The sequence below is a fragment of the Ursus arctos genome, unplaced genomic scaffold, assembly GCF_023065955.2.
Source record: "Ursus arctos isolate Adak ecotype North America unplaced genomic scaffold, UrsArc2.0 scaffold_6, whole genome shotgun sequence".
NCBI lineage: Eukaryota > Metazoa > Chordata > Mammalia > Carnivora > Ursidae > Ursus > Ursus arctos.
Window position 1 is genome coordinate 62,493,789 of NW_026623078.1, and position 18,558 is coordinate 62,512,346.

The 18,558-nt window shown below is 33.0% G+C and overlaps 1 protein-coding gene across 3 annotated transcripts in view; it reads right to left on the reverse strand.

Moving 5' to 3' along the window:
* CSMD3 (CUB and Sushi multiple domains 3) overlaps positions 1-18,558 on the reverse strand; it is a 1,143,082-nt gene that overhangs the window by 957,039 nt on the left and 167,485 nt on the right. For all 3 annotated transcript variants that reach the window (XM_026495547.4, XM_026495546.4, XM_026495545.4), the window contains exon 3: positions 16,264-16,376. In XM_026495547.4, the coding sequence (XP_026351332.2) occupies positions 16,264-16,376 (113 nt within the window). The remainder of the gene's footprint in view (positions 1-16,263; positions 16,377-18,558) is intronic.

Here is an 18,558-nt window from a genome sequence, read left to right on the forward strand (position 1 = left end):
TAAACACAAGTAATTTTACAACAGAGAGTATTCTAGCATTTCTATGTAGTGATAAATATTTTATATTTCTAATCTAATGTTATCATGCAATCCTCCATAATAATTGAAGGATTGTTGATTTATTTGTACTATGATTCCACACACTTCCCCAGAAATGCTTTAGAGAACTTTCGATGATCTCAAAAGTTCTTGACTTATTCAAGTATCTAGTAAAATCACATCAATTTAGATTTGTATTTATTTTTCTTAATACAGTAGTGTTATAATACATTCGCAAAGTGAATTTCAAACAATTTTTTTGGTCAAGTGGCAAAAAGTGTAAACAGAATAATAAAGACTATTGAACAGACATGTTAACATGAGAAAATCAAAATAGGTGTTAAGGATTCAAAAGTCATGTAAATCTTTAGGATTTATTTAAAACTGTGCTATTATCAATGTCTGTTATTTATGTTTATATAGAATGAAGCATGTGAAGTAATGCTGAGTTGCATACATCCAAGTTTTCACCTGGTCATGTACTATGATACACTTCGTTTATCAATTTCAGATGGACATCGTGTTATCTAAAATGACAATTTGGGGTGCTGGCTGCCTCAGTCAAAAGAGCATGTAACTTTTGATCTCAGGGTCATGAATTTGAGCCCCAGGTTGGATGAAGAGATTACTAAAAAAATGTTATTAATTAAAAAAAATTTTTAGGGGCACTCGAGTGGCTCAGTCACTTAAGTGACAGACTCCTGGTTTTGGCTCAGGTCATGATCTCAGGTCCTTGGAATTGAGCTGTGCCTCCAGCTTGGTGCTCGGTAGAGAGTCTGGAGATTCTCTCCTTCTTCTGCCCCTCCCCTTCTCACACTTGTGTGCTCTCTCAAATAAATAAATAAATATTTAAATTTTTTTTAAGTTAAAAAGATTTTATTATTGAAAAAAATAATACGAATATAATACAACTTCAAAGTAGACCTCCATGACAAAATTTAGTTTGTGTGATGACTGTACTTCAGTAATTTTTAAATCAATTTCTGGTAAAATGACATACATGGTTTATTAGAAAAATATAAAGTTTGAGTTACTGATATTGTTAGCATATTTTCTATTCTAAATAAAATTTTATCAATTTGACTCAAGAGAGCACAGTGAAATAATATATGGTCATAATTAAAGAATTTAAAAATAATTAAAATGTAATCCCATAGTCTTTCAGACTATTTCTTAAATTAAATTAACAATGTATGCAAAACTTCTCAACAAAATATTAGCAAAACTAATCCAACAGTACCACGATCAAATGGGATTTATTCCTGGGCTACAAGGGTGGTTCAATATTCACGAATCAATCAATGTGATACACTGCACTAATGAAAGAAATGAAAAGAACCATATGATCCTCTCAACAGATGCAGAAAAAAGTTGGATTTCAAGATGCATTGACAAAGTACAGCATCCATTCTTGATAAAAACCCTCAACAATGGAGGGATAGAGGGAAGGTAGCTCAACATCATAAAGGCCATATACAAATGATCCACAGCTAATATAATCCTCAATGGGGGAAAACCGAGAGCTTTTCTTCTATGGTCAGGAACAAGATAGGGATGTCCACCCTCACGATTGTTATTCAACATAGTACTGGAGATCCTAGCCTCAATAATCAGACAACAAAAAGAAATAAAAGGCATCCAAATTGGCAAGGAAGAAGTCAAACTCCAACTGTTCACATGATACACTATGTAGAAAACCCCAAACACTCCACCCAAAAATTGCTAGAACTGATACATGAACTCAGTAAAGTCAACAGGATACAAAATCAACTTACAGAAATCTGTTGCATTTCTATGCACCAATAATGAAGCAGCGGAAAGAGAAATGAAGGAATTGATCTTATTTACGATGGCACTAAAAACCTAAGATACTTAGGAATAAACCTAACCAAAGAGGTAGAAGACTTGTACTCTGAAAACTATAGAAAACTCATGAAAGAAATTGAAGATGACACAAAGAAATGGAAAAATATTCTATGTTAATGGATTGGAAGAACAAATATTGTTAAAATGTCCATAGTACCCAAAGCAATCTACACACTTAATGCAATCCCTATCAAAATACCACCTGCATTTTTCACAGTGCTAGAACAGATGATCCTTAAATTTGTATGGAAACACAAAAGACTCTGAAAAGCCAAAGCAATTTTGAAAAAGAAAAGCAAACTGGGAGGCACCACAATTCTGGACTTCAAGCTATATTACAAAGTTTTAGTCATAAGGACAGTAGGGGCACAAAAACAGACACATAGATCAAAATCCCAGAAATGAACCCATAACCATATGGTCAACTCATCTCCAACAAAGCAGGAAAGAGTACCCAATGGAAAAAAATAGTCTCTTCAATATATAGTGGTGGGAAAACTGGACAGCAACATGCAGAACAATGAAACTGGACCGTTTCTTACACCATACACAAAAATATATTCAAAATGGATGAAAGACTTAATGTGAAACAGGAAACTATCAAAATCCTAGAGAACACAGGCAGCAACCTCTTTGACATTGGCCACAGAAACTTCTTACTAGACATGTCTCCTGAGGCAATGGAAACAAAAGCAAAAATGAACTAGTGGGACTTCATCAAGATAACACAGGAAACAACAGGTGTTGGTGAGGATATAGAGAAAGGGGAACCCATTTATACCCTTGGTGGGAATGCATACTGGTACAGCCACTCTGGAAACAGTTTCTCAAAAAGTTAAAATGAGAGCTACCTTATGATCCAGCAATTGCACTACTAGGTTATTTACCCAAAGGATACGAAAATATCGATTTGAAGGGACACGTGCACCCCGTTGTTTATAGCAGCATTATCAACAATAGCCAAATGAAGGAAAGCACCCAGATGTCCGTTGACAAATGTCCATTTACTCAGCCATCAAAAAGAATGAAATCTTGCCTTTTGCAAAGACACGGATGGAGCTAGAGTGTATTATGTTCAGCGAAGTTAGTCAGAGAAAGACAAACACCAAATTATTTCACTCATGTGGAATTTAAGACACAAAACAGATGAACATGGCGGGAAAAAAGAGATGGAGAGGCAAACCATGAAACAGACTCTTAACTATAGAGAACAAACTGAGGTTTGCTGAAGGGGAGGCAGGCCAGGGGGTGGTTGGTCTACATGGGTGATGGGTATTAAGGAGGGCCCCTGTAATGAGCATTGAGTGTTATATGTAAGTGATGAATCACTAAATTCTATTCCTGAAACTTATATTACACTATATGTTAACTATATATGTTAACTAACTAGAATTTAAATAAAACCTTGAAACAAACAAATAAATAAACATACATGAAGAAGCAAAAAATTAATTAATTAATAATGTGGAGCCTTTGAAACTACACACAGAAAAATTTGCTTTAAAATTACAGAAAAATAAACAAAATTTCCAAAATTGTTGAAAGGGAATTCTTATTTACATTATAAGAAGTTTGTGTACTATCCAACATAAATCAAAATATACCATCTATGCTTTCATATGTCAAATCTTTCTCTAACTCATAATGAAAAGAAATTCATATAGATAAATTCTCACTTCTTACATTAAAAAACTCAAATCTGAAAGATTTGATAAATTTCTCATCTGAACGCATATCATTTTTAATTGCCTTGACTTTATTTTCTATTTTTTCTTCATGGCTACTAACCTCAAGAAAATCCTTTTGCTATTTTTTTCTACCCACAAGCCAAAAATATTTCTAAGCATGGTATTAGTGTTAATGATAAATTTATGTTAAATTAGTCTTTTATTTACATGCTCTCAACATTTTTAGCTTTTTAGCAAATTTTTAATTCATAACTTTTATAAATTTTATGTCAGAGACAATAGTATTTTATATATATACTGTATATAAAATATATATACTATATATAAAATATATATATACTGTACATAAAAATATATATAGTATATAAAATACATATAGATATATTTGTTCCATAAGTTGTGGATTTTAAATCCCCGCTTTTGTTTGCCTTTTAATATAAGGATGACTTTAAAAATTTATTATTATATTCAGCAGCTTTCACATTTTATTTAGTGTAATCTATCAATCTTTTCCTTAGTGACATATTTGCCTTTTGGCTTTTGTGGTTAGAAAGCTTTCCTGACCCATGAGCTGACAATATTCTGCTGTAATTCTTCATGGACTTTACATTTTCATTTAAAAAATTTAATTACTCACAGTCATCTGAAATTTATGTTGTGGTACCTGTGTTAGGAAATCAACTCAATTCATCCTATAAACTCCTACTACTCTGATATAAAACAAGCAAACAGAAGTACAAAAAGACAAATGAGAGACTGATTATACAAATAGATGTAGATAGAAAAACCCTAATGGAATTATGATGGAATAGGTAAATCTTACACTGTGGAAAGACAGTTCAACAAACACTGCTAAAAATAAAAGATGGGAAAGAAGGAAAGAAATAGCACTCACGTTCAGATGATATTCACAGAATTATCCAAAAGAATATTAATTAAACTGTTATTAAATGCTTTTTAAAATAATACTAAATATGAGAAATACAAATTTGAAGTTATTAGATAGAATCTACCCTTTTGAAGGATCTTTATAAAATGATTCATTTTTTAAAAAGATTTTATTTATTTATTTGAGAGAGAGAGCACAAGCAGGGGAAGGGGCAGAAGCAAAGGGAGAAGCAGACTCCTCGCTGAGCACAGAGCCTGAAGTGGGGCTCGATCCCAGGATCCTGGGATTATGACCTGAGCCAAAGGCAGACGCTTAACCAACTGAGCAACCCAGGTACCCTATAAAATGATTCTTAAAAGTATCTTTTATTTGACATTTGAAAAGGTGTTTGAAATTTATCTAAGATTTATGGAATCCAGATACTGCAATGGTAGAACAGTATACACATGTCCTGGGAAACAATTTTCCCTACGCCTCTCAAGTTTTCCATATCTTGTAAGCAAGTTTACTGATTGTTCGGCAGCGTTATGAAAATATTATCTCCCTCCAGAGCAAAGGGCCTATTTACTTACTATCTACTGTAAAAGATCCTGGTTTCCTAAGTGCAGAGTTCATCTCCCGTAGCTCAACCCACTGTATATGTGAGCGTCATCTGGCCCTCCTTTTACCGTCCTATAGAATCAAGGCTTGGGGTCCTGAACAATTGCTGATACTCTGGGTATTTGTATTGCTCTATGTAATAAAGTCCTTGTCCCTGACTCAGTGGTTTTGTGTCTTCTGCCAGCATCTCTGAAACTGTGTCAGGCTAATTTGTTGACTTTCAAGTCGGGCAAAATCTCAGAATCTTCACAGTTCTTGACAATATGTAGATATAGAACTATAAAGTTTTTACACATGGGTCGGTAGTTTCTGTTACTCCATTGTCACTCAAAGAAGATAATTATATTTATTGAAAAGACCAAAACAACACTGTGTTACAGTTTGGCACATATCGCTGCCTTCGGCTCTAGGCATCATTTTCCTGCCACCGTATCTGTACAAAGATGTGTTTCATTGTTCCAGGGTCCTTATAATTATCCATAAAGTTCTTTCGAAATTTTGTTAAGCACTTGCTTAAAGGATTGTATTGATAAAATGAGTATTATTTAACTAGTTTTTGTACAAGACTTGTCATTCTTCCGTTGTGTTCTCCCTTCAAGTCAATGGGAATGACTGCCTCATCACGCTCCCATTCTGTCTGACCTGTTAGCTCAGAGCTGCAACGTGTGAGTGGATTACTTCTCGTCGCCTCTCTCAGGGTTTTGACCTTTGTCACTAGAAGAGCACTGTGCATGTGTGTGCATGCGTAAAAAATGTCATCCCTCCCTTTGGTTCAAATTGAAAATGGATTACTGTCCCATTAGCACTTTGATTCTAGGGAAACTTAGATTAGGGTGCTACTGCATAACTTTTTGAACCCAGATAACTTTGGATAAATTGTCACTTCCATTTTCTTATTTGAACAACTTTCTAAGAAAGACAAAACAAATACCTCGATACAGTATTCCTTTTAAGAAGATGGAAATTCGAAGAGTTTATATGTCATGACCAAACATTATAATATAAATGGCTATACAGTTATATAACAATCTTTAATGTTGACTATATATTAATATTATGGATTCACTATTTAATATATTAATATTATGTCACTATATAATATTGCATATTATATATTAAATGCATAGTATTGATATAGCTAACATTCATTGAATGTTTACATATTACACACTGCTTCTGAACGTTGCATCATTAACTCCCTGGATCTTCAAAACATCTTGTAGGATCAGTATTATATTAATCATTTTACATTATGAATAATTGAGCCTCACAGCATTTGAGTGATAAAATCAGCATTACATATGAGGTCTTGTAACACCATGTTTAGCACTTTAAAAGTTTATCTATTACCCTACATTTCTCACTAAGAAGAAAGACATGTTATGTTAAAAAATACATTCGTTTTAAAAAATACATTCATATTAAAATGTGATCCTCTGAAAAATAAAAATCTGAAACACATCATAAGAATTTATTTATTTATTTATTTATTTATTTTAAGATTTTATTTATTCATTTGACAGAGATAGAGACAGTCAGCGAGACAGGGAACGCAAGCAGGGGGAGTGGGAGAGGAAGAAGCAGGCTCATAGCGGAGGAGCCTGATGTGGGGCTCGATCCCATAACGCCGGGATCACGCCCTGAGCTGAAGGCAGACGCTTACTGCTGTGCCACCCAGGCGCCTCCATAAGAATATATTTAAATTGTATCCGACCTATACAACAGAATATAAAGATGTACTATTTACTAACTTAAAAGAAATCAATTTACCAATATAAGGAGAAAAAATGTGAAGAATACATTAACTTTATCTCTTTTTAGGAAAAAAATGGATCCAATTAGGTTGATTAATTATAAAATGCATCTTCAAACTTTCTGGTTTTTTCTCTCCTTGTATTTGCTATCTTATGTTTAGCTATCACTTAAATGAGTCACTCACCATGATATACTAGGCAGAATTTTAAGATAGGCTCCAAGATCCACCTTTTTTCTCATCATGAATGCAGGTGAAACCTATGGATATGATGAGAAAGTTGCCCTCTTCATTAGATTACATTATATGGCAGTGGTGGTGGGACAGTCACTCCTGTGATTATGTTATATAGGACTCTTTACTAATCAACTGGAGAGGAAGGTAAAGTCAGACAGATGTGTTCCAGGTAAGTTGGAAGAAAGCCAGGTTGTGAACTGCCTTTTGCGGGAGGAATGGTAAGGAAATACAGGCAGCCTACACAAACTGAGAAAAGTCCCTGGTCAATACCTGGCAAGAAAATGTGGATCTCAATCCAACCACTGTAAGGAAATAAATTCTACCAGCGAATAGTAAGCTTAGAATAGGAACCTGGTCTTCGGTGTAACCACCGAAGTGTTTGCTAGCCAATACCTTGACTGTAACCTTATGATATCTGAGCTAAAAACCGAGTCAGACTTCTGACTTACAGAACTCTGAGATTATAATTTGTGATATACTGGTCTGCTAAATGGTGGCAACATTTATTACACAATATAAATATAAAACCAATATAGATGAGAATGATCATTTTGTGGACAAAATGCCTTTAAATATCCCTACAAGAAACGAATGCAATGACACAGCTACATGGAAATGCACAATGAAATACTGCATGAAGCATAGCCAGTGATGACTAGTGCTTGACAATTAAGAACAAAAGAGCACACTGTCAAAGATCTGCTTGTAAGATAAGAAATATAGTGTTCAATTGGAAGCAGGGTGAAAGAACCAAAAGTACTAGTAAGTGCCTTCAAACATGACAGACAACCAAATTATGGTAAATGCAAATGAATATTAGGAAAACTATTTAGAATATGCAATTATTTTAGCTACAAATTGGAAATATTATCGTTAATGTAATAATTAGATAAAAAGAACAATAGCTAATGAACATTTAATTACCTGAATAATACTAAAAGCCCCGCAACCCATGCCTTGAAGTCAATTCACATTTCATTATATGAGGAAACAACACGTTGTTTAAAGAATATTATTAATTAATATTGCTTCAGATTAGATTCCTGTGTTCCTTTGGGTTTTTTTGTTATCTTTTTCACATATACTTCCTGTTATGACTTTGCTTCCCCAATGACCAAATAAAAAACTTTTTGTGTCTTTTTGAGTCTTCCTTTCTCACCAGGGAATTCCATTAATTAAGGTTTTGATAACAGCTTCCCACATTCATTAACGTTAGAAGTTGACTTTTTAAAAATATGATTAAAAGCTATACAAAATTTTAAGAATGTTCTAGACAAGATAGCATATTGTATAGAGAGAAAAATTATAATTTTATTGGAATATTGAATGCATTTTGTAAACTATGTTGTCTTATGTGGTATGGGAAAAATGACCAAAAATCCATCTTAAAACTGAGAGTTGTGTAATAAGTACTAAAAATGGGATTTTATGCCAATTACTTCTCTATAAGGAAATATAATTTTATTTTAACAGTATGCATATTCATTGAATCAAAATGATTGATGCTATTTACTATTGCTGTTAAAATATCTGCATTTTATTTTATGTATGTTTATTTTTTATGATATTAAATGATAACTGTTAAAGAGCATAACTGTTTTTATAAGGAAAAACTCATTTCAGATTTAATTTTCTGTGGTACACCATCATTCGTACAGTCAAATAATAAACATTAAATTATATTTTTCTAACTTACCGAATTTCAGTAAGGGGGAATCAAGATAAATTCACAAAGTAATTTCTTAACCAAGCTTATAGTATACTTTCTTGTAAGCTATTACATTATAACAAATTATCACAATGTATGGTCTTTGAATGTATGAAACAAAAAAATCTTTGACTTATAACTGGAATCTTAAATTATCACTGTCTCAAACTTCATTCTAACACACATATCAAAATGATAAATTATAGCAATTGATAGAAACACTTTTAGCAACATATATAAAAGAAGGAAATTCAATGTGAAATGAGATTACATACTAAGTTTAATAATTCTATTTCTGTGGAATAAAATACAATCTTCAACATTATCCTATCTTTTCCACATGAATCACAAAGATTAAATAGGTCATATATCACTGGTTTTAACAATTTTTCATTTTCATCTTGATTTTCTTGTTATGCTATATGAGCAATTTTGTATTTTTAAAAATGCTTTATAAACCATTTACTTCAGGTAAATAAAGATTTTAAAGCAAAGAACATATGCATAAAAGGAAAATAATTTTATGTATAATAATACATATAATAATGGCTTTTCTCAAATAAAAAGACCCAAATTTCACCAAACCTTATTTATCTAAGGTAAATATCAATGAATATCACAAGTGCTAAGTGGTTAAACATAGCCTACACCTACCTTTTAAGACATTGACTGGCATTTTGATTCTCGGCAGGTGAGAGATATATTAAATCTTTCCTCTTTACTGATGAAATTATTAGATATCTGTATATCAGTTGATTTTAACAAGCATGTATTAAGTGTTTTCCATGTTCCAGGAGGCATGTTTGCAAAACAAGTAAAATAGATACTATACCCTTAAGCTACTCATAGCCTATGTGAGCAAAAACATTTGAAACGGTAAGATACAATATTGTGACAAGGTGTGTACATATCTAAGCACATAGAAAAAGATCACTGAGCATTTTGGGCTCAATCCTGCATTCTATAAATGAGTTTCTGTAAATGATTAAGGCCTGCACAAAGTCTGGAAGAATAAGAAATGGGTGGGCCAAAGATGTGTGTACAGGGTGTTCAGGGAAGAAGAGACAGAGATATATGGTAGCATAGTTTAAATAATATAGTGTATGTAGAAATTTATTTCGTGAATTTAGGTAACTGGAGAGAAGCAAAGCTGAAAAGCTCTCTAACTGTGGAGTTTGTCTATGCTACACTGTGCAGAAATGAGAAATGTTTAAATGTCCGAAAGCATTTGTGAACTGAGAGTACTGTTGAAGCTCTGTTGGGAGTATGGTGAATGTGATCTGTACTTTCCTGGGTAACATATGTAAAACAACTCAAAAATTAATAAACTTGTTTATACCCATCTACAGATTTATTGTAACACTGTATCTTTTAACTCCCTTTTGAAGATGATATTTAAGTAAAAGGCTTATTTGTGTCATTGTCTGGATTGGGATTTTGAACACTTCCAACTGTTTAAAAAGGGGGAAAGATAATCGCGATTTAGCTAGGAGGTCACTTTAAGATTAAGATGTTTCTATTCTTACGTAGGCTGACTCTATGAAACCTGAAAGGCAAGAGATTTGAATTTGAGCAAGAGGAAAAATTGTCTTTACATGTATGACATCTGTTTTTTTAAATAAAATATCTTTCATTTATCTTTAAAAGTATTTAAGGTAATGATCCATTAACTTCTTTTATGAACCTAACTTACCTTTATTGCTAGCAAACTGTTTAATATATTTAATTTTATTACATAAAATTCTCTTGCTACAATTCAACTGTCTTGCCAGAAGCATAATTAACTTGATCCTAGATTGTAAGTTCTTCATTAAATTTCATGATACTGCAGTTTAAATTTTTAAAGCTTAGGAATTGAAAATAACCCCTAAAATTAAAAATCACTAAAGTTATTTGATGTTCTCAAGGATAAACTTTTAATAAACATGTGTGACAGATAGCTAAATAGAATAGTAAGTAGTATAAATACCCATTTGTATGTCAAGTATTTAAAAAGGACAAAGAATATATAGGTCACCCATAATATATGTAAGAATGCAATTCAACTTTTATGTTTCATATTGTTTTAATATACAACACTATCAGTAATTTTTATTTTTATAATATACTTTTGTACTAAATTCTATGTGATCCTATCCATTTAACTGTAAATGGAATTATAGTTTATAGTTAGATATAAAACAGGTCTCCAAAATGTATACGGTTTACATTTGTAGGGAATTTATACATATTTTTATGTTAATGTAATTTTTTGTTAAATTCTTGCTTATTACATTTTTTTATATAATTTTCTAGGGTGGGAAAATCCACGTAAAATCTTTAGCACTGTGATTGGCACAAAGAGAACACTCAGTGAATGTTACCTAGTGATAGTAGTGTTAGTAGCCAAATTTGTTTCTGAATTAAAATATGAAAATGATTTAACAGTGTATTTTCTAAAGGTGAAACTTGTAACCCTATGATTTCTTAATTACTTAGTCATACACATCAATAATCATTAAGGCATAATAACAACCTTGTGTTTGAAGTGAGTTTTTAAGACTATACTCTATGAGTCTGTTTCTGATCATTGAATTAGTTCACTGGTACTTGCTGAAATTATTCATTGAGATTCTTGCAGACATTAGAGTAACCGCTTACTATAATACATATAATAACATTTATTATGTACATAATCCACTATATGCTTTCATTATATTACTTTGTTTCCACAATAAATGATTCCAAAATGGTAGTAGATTCCATGGTATATAAGTATATGCTCTTTTACCCATAAAAAATGATCATACATCTTTGAAGTAAAATGTAAAAGAATTCTGTTATACAAAATAACTTTTAGCAGAAACTGGAATATATTTTGAATGCTGTTTGGCAGATTTAGAAAAGACCCGAGAACATTTCTCACTATGTACCCCATAGAACACAGATCTTATCATGTTTATCTTGATAGAATTTTGAAAAATGGTTATATGACTATTCAATGTAGTATACTTTAGTGTTTCTCGAATTTACTGTTTCATAGAACAGTATTTTAGTCATTTGTTTTTATTAACATAAAAAAATGAAACCAAAGTTCTGTAAAAAAAACAAACCTTGGGAAATAGCGACAAGATATTGAGGTGTATGATAGACAGTATTGAGAAAAGATAAAGATAAATGCATCTAGATATTAATGGGGAAATTTTCCACAGAAATTTAACAACTCACAGCTTTGACTTCAAGGAGTTTAAAAGAAAAAGTATTTCCAGTAAATGATTAAGTGCTCTTTATCAAAATTTATCAAACACACCCTTCAGAGTTTTAAGGTAAATGGGCTGAGGTAGGGCAGTAGAAATTTGTAAGAACTGAGTTCTGCGAAGATCAGAGACTGACATATTTATCAATTATATATTCTTTATTGGACTTAAAATTGTAATTGCAATGAATATTCTAGGAGATCATTCCCTACTCTGACTCAGGACATATAACTGAGGCCAAGAATTCTATATTTTACATTTTAACAAAATCTCCAGATGATTCTGATGCATGTGGTCCAGTGTTGGCACATTGAGAAACACAAATAGATGCACAAATATTACTGATAAATAGAGATCTCATAAATTCTAACACACAAGGACAAGGTTTTAGGACACTTTAAAAGATTAAGATGAAAGGCACAGCAAAGGGGGTATAGTCAGTGGTATTGAAATAGAGTTTATGGTGACAGATGGTAGCTACACTTGTGATGAGCACAGCATAATCTATAGACTTTTTGGATCACTATGTTGTACACCTAAAACTAATGTAACAGTGTGTGTCAACTATACTTCAAACAGAAGGTAACTAGGAAATGATTATATAGAGGAAAATGTAATGAAAATTAATGAGATTCAGATATTAGGATCATCTAAAAAAAAAAAACAAACCAAAGCCTGAAGGTATAAATTTAGAGAAAATGTCCAGATTAGCAGATTAATTTTATTGTAGCAGGAGTAAGGTCCAGAGTTGTAATTTGAGGTAATTATGGAATGATAACTTGGATCCAAAACGTAGGGATGTGGAGAAGGAGCTTTGAAATTCCAAACTGTTTCTGGACTTCACAATACGGTAGTCCCGCCTTATCTGCAGTTTCGCGTTCCTCCGCTTCAGTGACCCTCCTTCTGACGAATCATCAGAAGGTCAATCGTAGCCTAACTCTACATCAGAGTGCCTACGTCATTCACCTCGCCTCATCTCATCACGTAGGCATTTTATCATCTCATATGGTCACAAGAAGGGTGAGTCCAGAATATTTTGAGAGAGAGACCATGTGCACAGAACTTTCATTACAATATATTATTATAATTATTCATTTTATTATTGTTGTTGATATCTTACTATGCCTAATTTTTTAAAAAGATTTATTTACGGGCGCCTGGGTGGCTCGGTCGCTAAGCGTCTGCCTTCGGCTCAGGTCGTGTTCCCAGGGTCCTGGGATGAAGCCCCACATCAGGATCCCTGCTCAGCGGGGAACCTGCTTCTCCCTCTCCCTCTGCCTGCTGCTCCCCTGCTTGTGCTCGCTCGCTCTCTGTCAAATAAATAAAAATAAAGTCTTAAAAAAAAGAGATTTATTTACTTTTTTTTAGAGAGAGCATGAGAGAGGGGGAAGGGGCAGAGGGAGAGGGAGAAAGAGACTCCTCAAGCCGACTCCCCATGAGCACAGAGCCCAGCGGAAGTCAGGATCGGTCTCACCACCCGGGATTGTTATTACCTGAGCCGAAATCAAGAGTCGGACACTTAACCAACTGTGCTACCCGGATGTCCCACTATGCCTAATTTATAAACAAAACTTTATCATAGGTATGTATGTATAAGAGAAGATATAGTATATAGAGAGTTTGGTAGTATCCATGATTTCAGGCATTCACTGAAGGGCTTGTAACATATCCCCTGTGCTTAAGAGGGGAATACTATACACCAGCTGACCTTGACAGTATCATTGGCCATGGTTAAATAAATACAGACCTGCAGCTATTTCCTCTGTAAAATGTCATGTAGTATCCCATGGTATGGTAGGACAAATGAAACTCATCCCTTACTCTCCCCAGCCCCCCGACCAAGTATCTCTGGAATCAGTGAATATGTCATGGGACATGGCAAAAAGAACCTTGCAAATGTAATTAAGTTAAGGAATTTTACACAGGGAGATTAGACTTGTTTATCCAGTTGGGTCCAGTTTAATCACACAGGCCTTTAAAACCAAGAAATTTCTCTACTCAAAGTCAGAGATGTGTGGCGGAAGAAGGTAGTGGAGGGATGCTTCAGAAAGGGAAGTCAGAGAAATTTCGAGTATGAGAAGGATGCAGTGCCCCACTTGCTGGCTCTCAGGCATACGGCCCAAGTACAAGGAAGAGAGAGGCCTTCAGGAGCTATGGGCACTAGTATCCTCCCAGAACCTTCTGATAAGAGCCCAACCAGCTGATATTTTTGTTTCAGCCTTTAGAAACGCTGAACAGAGAAACTAGCGGAGACCACGAGGACTTCTCAGTTCCAGAACTGTGAGTTAATACATTTTTTTAACATGCTAAATTTATGTTCATTTGTTATAATAGCAACAGAAAACTAACACATGGTAGAAGGTACCATTACAAATCAATTCTTGAAGATGTTCTGTAGCATGAATACCAATCCCTCAATACTATGTGGACACCTATTACCTTATATTTTAAGTTAGTACTTCCCAAACATACATTTAAATGTCATGAAGATCTGCGAATCCCTTTTTATGGAAGCAGAAAAGACAGAAATAGAATGTTGTATATGTAGAAAGAATGGAGAGCTTTGAAAATATTTTTGAGTATATTTCATAAAACTTGACAGTCAAACCAGAAAACATGGCAACATCTTAACTCATCTTCCAAGTTACTACATTTTCAGTGTACTTAGTACTTACCAAAAGAATAAACTAACCTAAAATATATTTATACTTTGACGGATAGAGTGCCGGTTTTCTATTAAGGAGCCTTTAATAGAAAATTATTGTATTACCAACCCCTTCAATATTGCCAAAATTACACTTAAAATTAAACCTTTGTGCTTTTAGTGTTTTGAACTATGAATTAAGTTGCCAAGATAAAAATACTCAACTATTGTGAAAGCACCTTAGAAAAATAATGATTTTTACTAGCACAATGGAGGAAAATAAGTCGTAGAATGCAGCCTCCCCTGCTAGACAAAAGATAGTTCAGAAATGTATTGGGTAGAAAATAGTGTTAAAAATTGCTATGATGTGTCATTATTTAGGATATATAAAAAAGAGAAAACATTTTTACTCAATTGTTTGTTAAAGGATATTTTTTCTAGTGAGAAAGATAGCACTCAGATGAAATGTTTGATTTATAACTTTCCCCACATGCAAACTGTTAACCTTTATACTAAAGCAATTCTACTTTATATATGCTTTCCAGTGTGCTCTTTAAACATATCATATTATGAATTATTATGTGCTTTAGAAAGTAACCACCCCTGCTACTGTATCTATATTTGTATCTGTGTATCTGTTAATGATGACTTTAGATCTGGTATTGTACATTCTGGTAATATGGCCCTGGGAAGGTGAGTTGAAATCTGATATGCTATTCCTATAGGTAGGGACGGGCTCTTCCCTAAAGGAGGTACAACTTTTTTGTCAGATCACATGAAGAAGAAATTACAAGTCCATGACCTCCATCTGAAACCTTCAGGAACAGAGTATTTTTACCATCAGAATTTATAAATAAAAAAGGAACACATGCAGATTCTGTACATTTGTAACACCATCAGCAGAGCCATTGGTACACCAAATTATCAAACAATATTTGCATAATGAAACATGAGTATCCACACTATGCAGGATAAATAAAGATTATTAGTGGCCTCCAATTAGTTCAGGTCAGGTTTTGATGCCAAATGGTTTGTTCCACCTTCCAGATAAAACCTTTAGTTTCAAGAGCTTCTTAGTTTTCCTTTCTGTGGTTTTAGGGACTATGGATCTGTGGGACTGGAAAGGCTGGTTTAGAACGGAAGATGTAAATGCTTGTCAATTAATAGGTCTTTTCTCTTGACTAGCTTGTGGAGAAGACAGATTACCAGGTTATTTTCTAGCAGACAGGCAAAACATAGAGGAAAATAGGGTGGAGTCTGATGCCTGAATCTTGAATCAGACCTAATTTCCTGTTACTTTCATTTTGTGTGCTTTTGTTAATGTCTAACCACATAATGGTTTCATGGTCTCATCTCCAAGAAGATTTAAAGGAAAGATTTTCCTCTGTTTAGGAACACAGCAATAAAACAGTAAAACCTACTAATTTTCGCATTTTATTATATATTAATGATTATTAAGAAGGTGACTCTCAGGACAAGGTTTGAGGTAATAGGATGAACTGTATCTTCCTTCCTGGTGATTCTTCTTCCATTTCCATCCTAGAGAATTTTGGTTTGACTCTATAAAACTGGGTGGTGGTCCTTTTATATTGTCATCACTTACCTTCATAATATACCTTAAAACCATGAGCGCTAACTGCAAAATCACTGGTCAAACGTAGTGAGAACACAGATTTAGTACTTGTCACTGGCGGTGGCAGATGGAATCCTGTTAACCTAAAAACATAAATGGAATTAATTGTTAGTGCTATAGACATTTTACCTAATAGAGTTGAAAGAGCATTAAAAGTCATTTTATCAAATCCACAAGCTTTGTATAAGTATGTGTGTGTGTGTGTATGTGTATGTGTGAGGGTTTATAAACAAATTTATGACATATTGATTGAAAGTCACTCATCAAAAACAATTGATGTAGGTATATATAAATATATAATTTTATTTACATACATATGAATGTGCATAACTATTTATCATATATATTACATATATCATCTCTATGAAAATATTGATTAATTTAGACTTTGGGAAATGAGTTGTGAGAGTATGTGTTCTTAGGTATCTTTTGCTCCTGATTTTAACAACTGAATATTCAGAAGATATTTTGTCAAATAAATAATTTTCCTGATATTTAGAATATATTTATACAGTGGGAAGTATTTATTAAAATTTAATGTTAAAGAAAGAGTTGTGATCTATGAAATCTTGAAACTGAAAAGTCTACAAATGATGAGATTTTGTTTTATCAGTTTCTAAACTTTAAAAAAGTTATATTAGGGGCATCTGGGTGGCTCAGTCGTTAAGCATCTGCCTTTGGCTCAGGGCGTTATCCTGGAGTCCTGGATCAAGCCCCACATCGGGCTCCTTGCTCCACTGGGAAGCCTGCTTCTTCCTCTCCCACTCCCCCTGCTTGTGTTCCCTCTCTCGCTGGCTGTCTCTCTCTGTCAAATAAATAAATAAAATCTTTTAAAAAAATAAAAATAAAAAAGTTATATTAAATTTAATAGTTGCAGATAACTTTTTGGTTATATTGCATTTTTAAAAAGATTTTATTTATTTGAGAGAGAGAAACAGAGAGAGAGGGAGAAAGAGCACGAGTGGGGGGAGGGGCAGAGGAGAAACAGACTCCCTGCTGAGCAGGGAGTCAGATGTGAGCTCCAATCCCAGGACCCCAGCCAGGATCATGACCTGAGCTGAGGGCAGATGCTTAACTGACTGAGCCACCCAGGCACCCCTATACTGCATATATTTATAAAACAAATATTTGTCTGATATTTTTTACCATAATTTATTAAGTATTTTGCAAATAACTTATTGCATATAATTACAAGCTTGATTATACAATTGATTTACAATTGGTACTTTGCCTAAACTAGGAAAGAGAAATTCAAAATTTAAAAAAACATACACAGGATATAATTTTTCTAAAACTAGTGAAAATACTAATTTTTATTTTTTCTACAAATTGCCTTTTATGTTATTTATTTTCTCATTTTTATTATTAATATAAGAATAAGAGTTAGTAATTTTATGCAGTGGAATTATACTATTTTTTTAAAAACTTGCTGTTTTTGTCCAACATTGTATGTGTAGGATTAATCTACGTTGAAATTACCATATACTTCATTGATAGATAGCAGTAATTGTCACTTGTCTCCAATGTGTTTATACTCTAAAAATTATTAAGAACCCCAAAAAGATTTTGTGGGCTTGATTTATCGATATTTACCTTATTTAAATTAAAACTGAGAACAATTTTTTACATGTGCATTTATTACTTTAAAAATAACCAGGATAAGCACACTGCATGTTGACATAAATCATATTTTAATTCAAAATAATTCTCTTTTCCAAAACAAAAATGACAAGAATGTATTGTATTCTGTTTTTGGAAATCTATTTAATATCTGGCCTACTGGCAGAAATCAGTTGGATTCTCATATCTACTTCTTTATTCAATATTTTACAATATGCTGTTTTGGTTGATGGGTATGAAGAACTCTGGCCTCACATATGTAGTTGGAAAAGGGAAGAGAATTCTAATAACTTTTGCAGATAAATGGATACTCTTCTTTGATACTACATGATGTTGAATTCAAACCATATCAATTAATTTTTATACCCTGTGGCATTAAAATCCATTGCTTCACCTTGTTTTTATAATGGGTCCTTTTTACCCATGCATTTTTTAACATGTATTAGTAATTTGAAATATATTGGTTCACTGAGTTAGATCTCCCAAATGTTGATAAATTATATTATAATGTATCAAAAAATCACATTTATTTTTATTGCTACTGATCTCATTAGAAAAATCTTTAAACTTGGGGAAGCTCTAACACTTACAGTAATGGAGTGAAATTTTCCAAAATTCTCATTTTTTACTTGGAAACTCAGATTT